The sequence below is a fragment of the Phoenix dactylifera genome, unplaced genomic scaffold (assembly GCF_009389715.1).
Source record: "Phoenix dactylifera cultivar Barhee BC4 unplaced genomic scaffold, palm_55x_up_171113_PBpolish2nd_filt_p 000162F, whole genome shotgun sequence".
NCBI lineage: Eukaryota > Viridiplantae > Streptophyta > Magnoliopsida > Arecales > Arecaceae > Phoenix > Phoenix dactylifera.
This window is the reverse complement of record NW_024067705.1, coordinates 1,001,168-1,014,101: the sequence shown is the minus strand read 5'-3', so window position 1 is coordinate 1,014,101 and position 12,934 is coordinate 1,001,168. Positions and strand designations below refer to the sequence as shown.

The 12,934-nt window shown below is 38.9% G+C and overlaps 1 protein-coding gene across 5 annotated transcripts; it reads right to left on the bottom strand.

Moving 5' to 3' along the window:
* Nucleotides 1–6,138: 6,138 nt before the first annotated feature.
* LOC103703701 (beta-carotene isomerase D27, chloroplastic) lies at nt 6,139–10,383 on the bottom strand. 5 transcript variants are annotated; one of them, XR_603479.4, is made up of 8 exons: nt 9,814–10,381; nt 9,515–9,607; nt 8,275–8,336; nt 7,978–8,084; nt 6,856–6,951; nt 6,719–6,778; nt 6,543–6,629; nt 6,139–6,458 (listed from the first exon to the last, which is right to left on the bottom strand). XR_603479.4 is itself a non-coding variant. In XM_008786650.4 (8 exons), the coding sequence occupies exons 1-6, from the start codon at nt 10,177–10,179 to the stop codon at nt 6,729–6,731; spliced, it is 774 nt and encodes a 257-aa protein (XP_008784872.1). In that variant the 5' UTR covers nt 10,180–10,381; the 3' UTR covers nt 6,139–6,458; nt 6,627–6,629; nt 6,719–6,728. The 5 variants fall into 5 exon arrangements, 3 of the variants coding, with proteins under 3 accessions (XP_008784872.1, XP_026659051.1, XP_026659052.1); XR_603481.4 differs by having other exon boundaries at nt 6,581–6,629; XM_008786650.4 differs by having other exon boundaries at nt 6,627–6,629.
* Between the last annotated feature and the right edge of the window lie 2,551 nt (nt 10,384–12,934).

The following is a 12,934-nucleotide window of genomic DNA, read 5'->3' as shown; positions in this document are numbered from 1 at the left end:
TAGAGCATCCTACTTGGGTTGTCATGATCTTTGACTCTTGATCGTGAGATCAGCAACTACTATGAGAGCACCTGGCTCTGATACCACTTGTTGCCCAAGGTGACAAGCCAAGAGGGGGGGGGGGGTGAATTGGGTTTTCTAAATTTTTAATCCCTTAATCAATTTGATAGATGAATGGGTAATTGTGTTAATACTAATTAAGTGCGTGTAGTGAAGTTAGTAAGACACTCAAGGCAAACACACAAGAAATATAGTGGTTCGGTGCTCTCCTAAGCACCTACGTCCACTCCCCAAGCATCCCCTTGGAAAGTCACTATAATCCTGTGGATTACAGTTGGATTGTTTTCCGGGCTCACAATCCAAAAATCTTTACACTTTGGTTTTTTGGGATCACCAAAAACCTATGTTGGTTTTGCAGGCTTACCAACAACCTACACCGTTGGTTTTACAGGCTCACCAACCAACCTTACAAGAGATTTAAAAAGAAAAGAAGTTTGAAGCTTCTAAATGAGCAAATATAACAAATATGAACTCAAAGAAGAGATGAGAGATAGTTATCACTTTGGGATGCTCTTCTCTTCTTTGCTCAAGTTACTTCACTTCACAATGGGTTGATGGAGCTGTTGAATGCACTTTCAGATTGCTCAACCTCCTTCTTTTGGGATTTGAATGAAGCAACTTGATGAAGAATGCTAGGGCTTGCTTTAACTTGAATGCTCTATTGATTTCTTGCAAAAGGATATTTTTCTCTGATGAATAGTATCTCTTAAATACATCCCAACCTCTATTGGTCACTCCCCATTCGTTAGATTTGAAATACTAGCCGTTTCTAGCCGTTGGGAGCTCAAAAAGTACTTCTGCAGAACTAGCCGTTATGCTCCTGCCCGTGTTGGGGTCGATCCAAGCTTTTCTAGGATCGACTCAAGTTACTGTTCATCAGCCTTGGGGTCGACTCAACCTTCTCAGGGGTTGACTCAAGCTTCTCTGGGGTCGACCCCTGCTACAGTGGGATTGGCCTTCTCAGAAATCACATAAACCTTATTTTTTTCGGCATTTTCACTGGGGTCGACTCATACTTTCTTGGGGTCGACCCGTGCTACAGTGGGGTCGACTCAAGTTCCATTGGGGTTGAACTTTTCAGGGATTCCAGAGACATGATTTTTGAACACTTATCCTAAGGTCGGCTCATGATTTCTTGGGTTGGCTCCACTCGGGTCGGCTCAAGTCTTCCTGGGGTCGGCTCCATCGGGGGTTGGCACAAGAAAACTTGGGGTCAGCTTCACTTACTGTTCATCTGAGCCATTGTTCCAAGGATGTGCCAGATGGTTTCAAAATATGCCAGAGTCGACTTCACTTCTTATGGGGTCGACTCAACTTACAATTTCCTGCATCTTAAGGTTAGACTGATTCATATAATCAATGGAACATATTTTAAGTAATTTTGAGTGTATGCCATGGTAGAACTTCATACCCTTAACAATGAAAATTACTATTTTGCCCTTAAGAATATATTTCACTTGAAACTTTGCTGAATTAGATTTAAAAGCTCTCTAACATTTTTATCTCGTTGTTAATCATTGGGAGTCGTCTTGATCTCATTCTTTCAATGTATCAAGAGTGTGGTATTCATTAGTGGTGTATCAAGTTAAGCTATATTATTAATTTGATATTCTCTCAATTGTTGTGTTAATTGTCGAAAAATAACACTATCATCCTCAGTCCAGAGTGCCATATGCAAGTGCAATAGGCAACATCATGTATGCAATGGTCTGCACTCGACTGGATATTTCACAGGCAGTAAGCGTAGTAAGCAAATACATGGATATGCCTAGAAAGGCTCACTAGTCAGCTATGAAATGGATACTTAGATATCTAAAAGGCACTTCTAATTTGAGATTGGTATTCTGCACACAGAGTAATTGCATTGTTACAGGATTTTTCGATTCAGATTATGCTAGTGATTTCGACAGAAGGAGGTCATTAACCGGATATGTGTTTACTCTCTCTGGTTGTGCAGTCAGTTGGAAGGCTACTTTGCAGCATACAGTTGCTTTGTCTACTACAGAAGCAGAGTATATGGCGTTGACAGAGGCAGTATAGGAAGCTATTTGGCTAAGAGGGTTGGTACAGGATTTGGGTCTTGAGCAGGACCGTTTGGATATTCATTGTGACAGTCAGAGTGCTTTGCATCTTGCCAGAGACCAGATGTATCACGAACGCACTAAGTATGTAGATGTCAGGTACCACTTCATCAGAGACTTGGTGGAGAATGGTGATGTCCGGCTTCAGAAAATTTACACTACTCATAATCCGACTGATATGCTCCTAAACCAATTACATCAGTTAAGTTCAGGACTTTTCTGAACTTGATTGGTGCGAGCACTTGTTAATGCCCTTCCGGGCTTGTGGTGAGGAAGAGGTTATTTTTATCAATCCATATTTGATGATAGGTACATGATTTGTCGCAAGGAAGAGGATTGTTGATTATTTTGGACTTTGCTCCAAATAGTAGTTTTGAGAGGGACTCATTTGCAAGATTGACATCCCATTATATATATAAGGCAGCCTATTCTCTTATTCGTGAGAGGTGAAAAGGGTTTTTTGTTTTTGGGTGAAAGGAGGATCCAGCCGCCACACTCCATCCTTTTTTCATCCTGCTGTGTGCTCTCGGTTTCCCGACAACAACAAGCTTGTGTTCCTTTGATCTACCGCTCGCTGGAGGCCTTCTTCCTTCTTCCCTTCTTCAATCGTGACTCCTTTCTATGGCTTCTTGTTTCCGTGAGCCTCTTTCTTCTTTGCTGTTCACAGTATATGAAACAAGGGAAGGTAAGACTTTGGATATTCATTTGATCTACCATTGGAGCCGTAGAAAGGTTGCTTTGCATACTACACTTTTGATCGATCATTGTGGCTGCAGAAGGGTTGGTCCGATCGGTTATTTTGCCTTATATTTGGTTTATTGTTGCCTCCTCTTGTGATCATTTGGCAGTCCATATTTTGGGCTTTTATGTAGTTTTATTTGTACCCTATTGGGATGATTGACATAGTGGATTTCTCCTCCTCCCCGTGGATGTAGGCACTTGCAGCCGAACCATGTAAATCTTGACTCTTTGTGCTTGTCTATTTATGCCTGTGATGTATTTGGTGAAGTGTCTGAATGAGAATAACTGTTAATTGGTAAGCCAGATAGATTCAATTTTGTGCCTAGTAATCCCAACACAAGCTATCAACATCAGGATGTCCCACAGTTGGATGGGACATTACTTGGACCGACGTTCCTCCTGAGGTATTAGAGGGAGCATCTTTGGTCAGTTGCAGGAAGGCCCAACCGAAGCGCCTCCAACTTTTTTTGGCATCCTAGGTGCCCTTCATTGGATGTTCTCTTTGTGGGGCTTTCTCTGCCTTTGTGGTAGAAGTTATCTCGGTAAGAGACACATAAGCCATGGTAAGAGGTTAAATCAAGCCTGCAAAAATCGAGCTGGTGGTTTACCCAATGATCCAAGGTCCGCAAAGTCGACTCAAGCTAGGTTCTTGGCTAAAAAGTGCTGGTCGAGACTTATCGCCCCTAGTTGGCGTAGGAATTCAATTGTTTCCCTCTCCCAATACTCCAAAAGCCGCATCTTGTTGGGCTTGCTTGTCATGGCCCCATAACTGGTTGAGACAAACTAGCAGCCGAAGAGAGAGGTAGCCATGAAATACCTCTTTCCACCTGTGGGTGGAAGAGGGGTATGAGGCAAAAATCTAGCGCTCTTCCTCGAGGTTAGGTACCACCATCTGTCCTCACTAGGATGGTTCTTTAAGATGAAAAAAGATCTAAAAACATATACACTGAGCCTAAGATTATGGAAATCACAAAATCAAATAAAACCCACTATCGTCTGCCAACAATTGGGGACGGGCTGTGTGAGTGTAGTTCATAAGTACCTAGTAACTCGACTATGAACGAATGAATGGGGGTTTTGAATCCTACTTTAAAATATCCTCTGAATCCTTCTTTAAAACTATCCCCATATAAGGGCAGATAGTTCGCCCTTTGTTTAAAGATCCCTTGTTTAGGGAATGGCAACTTAAGCCCTACAGAGGCTAGAATATTATATGCTCTCCTAATTTGGTCGAGGTCAGCCTCAAAGAGGACTCCACCCACCTTAGCCGCCTTATTTCTAACAGTGCAGGTTGCTGGAGAGCCAACCTAACAGAAGGTGAAGAAAAGGAGGACATACTTATGTTGAAGAATGAAAGGCGCTCTCTAAATAGCTACCTACGGTAGAAAACTCAAAGCTCTGATCTCAGGTACTCGGGGAGGAAGACGAAGATGAAGAAGAAGAAGAAAGGACACCACCTTCCTTTTGTAGCAAAGCAGCTGGTCCAAATACCATCAGATATACAGCTCAGATGAAAGCTCCTTTGCACCACACTTCTGGCACGGATCATGCCCTCTAGACCCGCTACATAGGAAATGCCACATGTCTTATGCGTAGTGTATGAAGTGGCATTATTAAAATGCCGATTGACAGACTGCGGATTCCAAGCACTGCATGCTTCAATGGAGGATTCAAAATCATAAGATGAGAACCAGGCACCTGGGCATCACCAAGTATATCTCCAAGCTCTTGAACAAACTACTTCCTCGAGTCGAGCTTTTGTCCTTAGCTTGGCTAAGGAAGTAGGGGGCAAATGTTGTGGCATTTCATAAACACAATGACATGGCATGGTAGGATTCGTCCGGCTCATGACTCATATGGCAGTCTAGGCACATCCAAAAGATCTCCAAGGCATTCTGGTCAGGACTCTTCGGGCTAACCTGAAGGTCGAGCCGAGTAGATCAGAAGTGGCTGACCTCTGAGGTCGGCACCTCTTAGCCCAGCTTAATGACCTCAGCTACTGATCACCTGAGTCGACCAGAACCCACCCATAGAAGAAGTAACTCGGTCTATCTACCTTAAAGGGGAACAAAGTTCCACCATGTACGTTCCCAGAAGATTTTGTACCCCTAGCAATAAATAGGTCCAAAGGTCCTACGCAAAAGGTAACAAAAACTAAATGCGAAAATCACCTAAGCTAGAGGAGACTCTATTTTTTGTTCTTTCCTCATTTGTTCTTATTTTAAACCTTCTCTAACTTAAACATCGGAGGGTTCAGCCGGAGCCAATCTAGCAAGCTCTCATCCTTCTTTGTTGTCTTGCAGGTCTGGGAAATGATCCACATTGGCATCCCGTGATTGGCAGGAACAGAAAAGTTCTTACATTGCAATATAACAAAGGCTTTTTAGTTTTCCTCTAATTATTTAATAGAGAGAGGTAACGTGACGAACAAATCTCATGCAAAATATTTCATAGCTAATTTTGCCTCATACTCTCGCAGCTAAGAATGAAGAAATTAGAGAACATACGTTACTTTTTTTTATGTGAGGGTGAGCCTTTGATAAGGTTTCCCCATCATGACCTGGGCATCAAAACATGAAAATGGTGGTCTCTGCGCATGCAGGGACAAGGCCGTCTACACTGACAGTCCCTGAACCTCGCATTTGCACGAGCCTCATGCACTAGGTTTTTTTTTTTTTTTAACATTTGTACGGGAGATTCCTGTGTTACTCAAGCATACCTCTGACAAATCTCTAAGAACCATGCTACGGTGAACCTGCTGCCAACATGTTGGGCTGCTTCCTCTGCTAGGCTGCTAGCTCATAAAGATGTTTCAATTGTTTTCCTTATTTTTGCAGTAATAATAGCTTTGTTATACAAACTGCAAGCAGTATAGCTCATGAATTGGTAAGGATTGTCGGAATCTAAAAATTATCTTCTTATACCTTCATAGAGCTTCAAACTACCGACTTTAATGAAGCCTTCCGAACTGAAAGATCAGTTACCTTGGAACAAATTGGCTAGATGATCCATCACATTTTTGAGGGATAATGATAAAACATGGGTATTTATTCAAATAGATTTATATGCATCATAGGTTGAGTCATGCCGCAAAGTTGGAGCAAACTAATTTGTATAAACTTCTTGTATCTATTTTTGCATAACTAGGCTTTATTTTCTCTTTTGTTAATCAAACATTTCTGGATGTTCCCCCTTGGCTCCCTGGTACATGTCGCAGAGAGAAACTGCAGAAACACCTTCCAGTTCGTTGAGAATAGAACAAACGAAAGCCTCTCTGTTTTTCTTTCAATCATTTCTAAGTTAGTCATGTTTTATTTGTACAACAGCACCTAAAATTAAAATCACAAACCGATGTGTTTTGTTCTTGAGACTGGATATACTGATGGTAAAGTCATGCAATTAGATTACCAGCATAAAGAAATATGCAGTAACAATGCTGATTAACAGGCTATATCCATAAAATTCCTTTTGGGACAACCTCTCAGGTTGAGAATTAACTTGTTCATAGACCTGACATTAGTATCATCTACTGAGTGTTCCATTGATTCTGTTCACCTCCCAAAACTTCTGTACTCACTGCACATTATAATTAGAAGCATCAATAGATGAGCAATGAGTAATGCTAAGCTTTTGAATAAAGTATACTATTGATATATATACTTTATGCTGCAATAGACTCAGGAGCTAACAATTCCCACCAGATGGGAGCTTTTCCGAGAAACTGAATGATGCAGGACCAATTACCAGCTATGACAGAAAACAAAAGCCACTGTCAACAATCCCGAAAAAAATCACGGTGTGATGCTTTCAGTTGTCTCAGAAATTTGAGTAGGTACCTGATGTTTTTCAATTTTGAAGTTTCGGACAAACTTTGGAGCTGAGATTGGCCATAGAACCTGTGGAAAATCTCATGGTCAGGAAGTACAGAAGGAACATATTAATTGTTTAATGTATTACAATATCTTGAACATACACATGTCAGCATAGCAAGGCTGCTTTGAAACAGGATCCTCTTCAAAAGGAGGAGGTACTTGACCATACACCATGTCGCAGCTCATATCCTCAAAATCTGGATCAACAATCAAATATTTATTAAGTAAAGGATCACCAAAGTAGGGATGCAGAATTTTTGAATTACAGCATACAATTGCATAAGATTTCGAACTCATGAATCATTAAATAAAAGTTAATATGAGATGATACAGCCCACATAAAGCCATGATTAGATTCAGGATCTATATACTGAAATAATGTCAGCTATAGATTCTTCTTTTTTCGAAGGTTTTATATTATTAATGTGGCGAGGTCTGGCAAGTAATCCAAGGACCAAAACTGATGTTAAGATTTTCCTCAAACGTAAAATTTTCATAGGAGCAGTTTAAGATGCATATTGTAGATGATATTCAGCCTTATGTATCAGTAAAAAATAGATTGAGCCTAGGGGAGATACAAGTATAATGGAAAGCTGAAATTTGGACAATTATATGCCCACTGTCTCACATGATCTTGTCTCTTCTTTCCTATACCTGATTTCAGGTGCTTGACCTTCATTTGTGGATTAGTCAGTCTGTCAACCTATCGCATAAAAATACTTTTTACTAGAGCTGATTATATCAAGGCAGACGGGTGGTAAGAATAAAAGTTGGAGATGACTAATTGCTTTCGCTGATTGCTATCATAAACTATCCATTGGATCTGCTATCAAAGTTTTGCAGTTTCTTCTTTCAGCCATGACAAACTTTGCTTCATTTTTCTTCTCTCTCGCTGGTAAGTTAATTGGACAAATGATATTGCTGCAGAGGATTACCTTAAATAAAGAATAATGAGAAAACCAAGCCTTATCTCCTTCGATGGCTTCCTAGAGGATAAAATTTGGTTAAAATTGTGGTAAAACAAGCAAGTCGTTCCATTCAAATATATCAGGTTATTTGTTAACAAGAACTGAATTTAATACATAAAAGAGAATTCATTTTCATCAACATAGATTTCACTCATTGAGTAACCGTTTATCCAAATTCTCCTTAAGAATATTTATTGCAGAAGAACAACTTGTATGTCATGTACATAGAAAAAATCAAGGAGATGGCTCTCATACTTGGGTTCATGGTTAAGGGAAGTCCAAATTCATTGGTAAAGAAATCTTGGGTTGGAATCTTGCACATATTAACACACATTCCAACACATCCACTGTTCTCCAAGTACCTATACGGATGCAATAAATGAGAAATCAGAATGTCTGCTTGACTCTTCTCAAATTTAATTAGGTAACAATATTAGAACATCAGATATTTATTCCACTTAGCTGATATGCCTCATGAAAAGAAAAATTCTACAAATAGGCTAACTCTTGCATGAATAATCTTTGAAATAACTGAAGGATACAGGGACACACCTGCACTTCTTTATATGCACACCACTTCTCTGTTTCACCCCATTAACTTCCACTTCTATAACCTAATAAATACTCAAAACCTCAGTAAAACATATCAAACATGTCTATATCAGTGTAAGGAAAGGTTTCCTAGTCATCCACATGAGCCATACCTTGTATCTTTAGTTGCATCACAAAAGCATAAGATGGTAAAATAGATCCATGTTATGGGCATCCTAAATGTTTGTTAAGAATATATGTAATAAGAAATTAGATGGCATCCAGACCATGATAGATGACATATACACATCTAAGTTACAGGGCACAGGTTCTAACATCAGCACAAAAATTGCATAATGCACATAATTTGTAGAATTGGAAGTAATAATATTCATAAATGTAATCTATGTTAACTGTAATCAACTACATGAATGTGCTTGAGTATATTGTTGTTCTTCCTTTTCTCAGTGATACCACTATTCTTAGACCAATTAGATAACTTGATAAGCATATTAACAAGCATGGAAATATGCAGTCAGCAAGTAATTATGATCAGAGGAGTTACACAAAGAAACAGTATTTAATTAATAAGTTATATATTAAACATTGACTCGAGAAAAAAACTATATAGTCAGTTAACAGTCATCAACTTTCTTTTAAGAATTTTCATTTACATTTTCATTTAAGTTAACAGTCATTAACTTTCTTTTAAGGATCGGATCACCACCATGCTTGTAATTAATCATTTTCATTTAAGATGAATTTTCTTAAAAAGAAAATGGAAATTATAATATGAGGCAGCCACAAATAAGGAGTCATGAACTCGAAGTCAATTTACATGTCTTTTAAATTTCCCCCAAAGTAAAAGCATAATATAAGAGAATGCTAGTTTTATAAAAAGAAGAATATCTTAAGGAATCTCAAGCAGCCAAAATCCCTAAGAATAGAGCATAAGTTCCTAATATCAGTACCATCCCCAAAGAGTAAACCATAAATTCCTAGTATCAGCATTCTTTGGATCGGTAGGCAATCCTACTATCTGTTATAGAGCTTAAAGTATTGGGTAACACATTAAGCATTTATTAGACCAAAGTATACAAAATTGTGAACTAATATTTCTAACCTAGAGCTGGTTTAGTTGTCAAAAAAGAACTAACTACAAGCTTATTTCATATGAGGGTCCACAGATAAAAATACTGAAATCTCTTTAAAAAAATCAGCATTTGCTCAGAAGAAAGAAGACAAGCAAATCAGTAAGTACCTCAGATGGCCCAACTAACCAGTGGAAGAAAGGCACTGTTAACGCTGCATTAAACTCAGCTGCCCATTTGGTTGGTGGAAACAATTTTCGAAACTGCATCAACACAAACAAAAAGAATAAATAACGATTGCAGATTTCATTGGAACGTCTATTTTTTGTCCAATCAGATCCCAGGTGCCTCGCAATTTATTCTTTTCTATTACTTATCCAGGAGGCATAAAGGAAATAACTTCAACCAATTTTCAGTCGCTACAGGAATTCAACATTTTTCTGCAATGTATATATGACTGAGTTCAGACCTGAGCTGGAGCACCAGGGGGCAGCATGGAGAGGAGCACCTCCCTAACGACCTCCTGCTGCTGCTTCCTTGACCTCCTTATCATCACCCTCTTCGAAACATCCACAAAGCTCTCATAGTCCCACCCCCACATGCTCCTCTTGCTCTTCCCCTCGCCGCCACCCTCTGCAAACTTCTCCATCTTACGAGCAAACAATGACATGAAGGCCTTCTCAAACAGTCCATCCCTGTATTCCGTCTTTTGTCCCATTGGTGCTGGAACTCCTGATGGCTCTGCTATCCCTGTACAAATAATCGAACAAGCGCGACCACCAACATGCCGCCTACCAATGGGCAACCGAGCAGTTGGCATAGATAAGAGCTCCATGATCTCTTCTCCTCTAATACTATCTTTATGAACGCCCTAATGGATGCTGCAAGTTAGGTAGACTGCATGCAGAGCTGGAGCAGTGGAGTGGGAGGGGTCTGGCTAATATATTTCAGAGGCCATGAAGATGTCTGTCTAGATTGGTCAGAAAAACATGAGTTCTTGGTTTCGGAAGGAATTGTAGCCATTCAAAAGACGACCAGATTGGCTTGGGACATTGATCAAATAGCAGTAACTTGAGACCTGCTGCTGAGATGGGGATTTGTCCTGCCTATCAAGTAATGTGAGGCCTGGAATGCGACACAAAAGCAGGGTCCTCTCCAGTCATTTGTCTTGAATCGTGGCGAGCGTGTGGACTCCGAGAGTGCTCGCTGCCACAAAAATGGGATGAGATAAAACTGAACCATAGCCTTAACTACTCCACATTTGTAATGCTAAACGTAGTGGTTATTAATCTGGTTACTGATTTTTCGCCAGTCTACCAGTGTAATCAGTATAAATGAAGTTGAAGCATTAATTTATTGTCAGGGAAACTTTTACGATCAAATAAACTTGTCTCCTCAAGGAAATCACAATTAAGTAAACTGTAAATGTTCTAAATGAAGCCATCATTTAAGTCACGCGTCCTACCGGGTCGTAGCAACGGGCACATGCTCACCAGGAAGTCTTCCCATAAGCATGCAGGGTAGTTCATCTCAATATCATAAACAAGTAATGAAATAAATTTAAATAATTAACATTCAAATTTTTAATTTAAATAACTAAATAATATTTAAATATCTCATAAAATCAGCAATTAAATATCTTATAAAACCAGCAATATTCTAAAATCTTGCACCAGACTTTAATAAAACCCTAACATAAACTAAAGATGCCAAAATCTCTATTTCTAGTTGCACTCTCATAACGCTATCCCAAGTCAAGCTTGCTCTACGAATCTATAAAAATAATAATGAGCTCGACAGCTCAGTAAGAAATGATCACTTTAACTAGATAAATCAGACAATAAAATAAATAATAATAATATATTGAAAATAAGGATTTGGAAGTACGTCAATTCCGACTTAAATCTAGATATGCTGCTATATAAAAACATCATACATATGAATCAAATTTGACCATAAATCTAATCTCTTTTAAAATATTAAGTTCACCTCATTAACCATGAACCATGACCACATTTATACCCTATGGCTAGGCTGGATAATAAAACTTCGAAATAGTCAAAGTGCCACTATATAAGCCTCAATGGTAGGGCATCAAAGTCTAAAGTATAACATTCACTGGTAGGATATCGAAATACCAATATATAACTTCTACTGGTAGAGTATCGAAGTGCGAATATACACTCCCCACTGGTAGGATATTGAAATGCCAACATACAACACCCACCGGCAGAATCTCAAAATACTAACGTACAACCCCAACTAGTAGGGTATAGAAATATAGTCTTGCAAGTCCAAATCTGTCTCAAATCAAAAGTTTTTTCTCAAAATATTTTTCATGTACCAGATCAAGAAGATTCATAAAATCATGCAACATCAAAATCAATCGGGCATAATCCATATCAAAATCAATATGTTCGATCATGAGTCATTTAATATTCTAAAAGGGTATTTTTAATAATTAAAATACTATACATCAAATTCATAAATCATGAACAATTCGATTTAGAAAAATATTTTATAATTTATCAATAAATGTAGAAAAAAGATTACATACCTTGCTAAAGAAACCAACTGATAGATCTAATTAATCTTGAAAATTTCTCTTAGAGCCTAATATTCAAAAATAATTTTTTTATCAAAATTTTTCTATAATTTTTTTAAGAATAAAATCCTAAGTCCGAGCACCCTCTTAGAGCTAGTCAATCGGTAGCGCCCGGCGTCCTAGTAATTTTGATCCAGATCATCCAATTGATCAACTACAAATCAAGAGTCATGCTAGGATGCAAATAACACTATAGAAAATATTGATGGTGCAATCTAGTGATGCATGGCCTAGGCTGGGGTGGGGGCCGGCACAGCATCCGGTAGCCATGGATTAGTACCCCCTTCACAAGGGTCGGTCAAAATTATTGAGAAAAAGATATTTTTTAAGGTTCTAACAAACCCTAATACAGACAAAAACTTTGTAGAGAGAAACAAGAGAGACAAAAAAGAGAGAGAAAGTGAGGGAAGCGAGAAAAGAGAGACAAATGGAACCCCTTCTATTCTCTTTCTTTTTTTTCTTTTTCTTTTCTTCTTCCTTTTTTCCTTTCCTTGGCTTCTCGGCAAAAATAGGGGATGACTTAACAATCCAAATAGGGTGATCTCAAAAGGCAATCTCAGCCAGCGATGGTGAAGGTGAAGGAACTGCTACCTAACTCCGACGGGGCCTTAGTGATGCTAGCCGATCGAGAAAATCAATAATAACAAAAAAAAACACCTGGTTGATTTTTTATTGAAAATCAACTAAAACCACCACCGAGCTATTACAAAAAAACTAGCTGTTACTATAGTCAGGTGCAGGCAGGTCGACTTGACTTCTTTAGGGGTTGACTCATAATCATCAGGGGTCGACTCGTGGTCTTCAGGGTCGACTCGAAATAGTTCTTATTTTTTCTACGCTCTATCTTTCGCATGTGGCCATTGTAGAGTCGACTCTTTTGGTTTACCTGTTAACTCATCCAATGATAGGGGTTGGCACGTTAACATACTGATTTTTTCAGCCTTTTGTCTTCATGGTTCAACTCGCCAACATGCTGATTTTGACT

What these genes read in the sequence shown, in the direction of transcription:
- LOC103703701 (XM_008786650.4), bottom strand. Translation starts at nt 10,179, where the DNA reads ATGGAGCTCTTATCTATGCCAACTGCTCGGTTGCCCATTGGTAGGCGG. An exon ending in GTGCATATAAAGAAGTGCAG is followed by an intron (nt 8,085 to 8,274) that starts GTGTGTCCCTGT and finishes GCATCCGTATAG; the next exon opens with GTACTTGGAGAACAGTGGAT. An exon ending in TCCCTTAACCATGAACCCAA is followed by an intron (nt 6,952 to 7,977) that starts GTATGAGAGCCA and finishes TTGTTGATCCAG; the next exon opens with ATTTTGAGGATATGAGCTGC.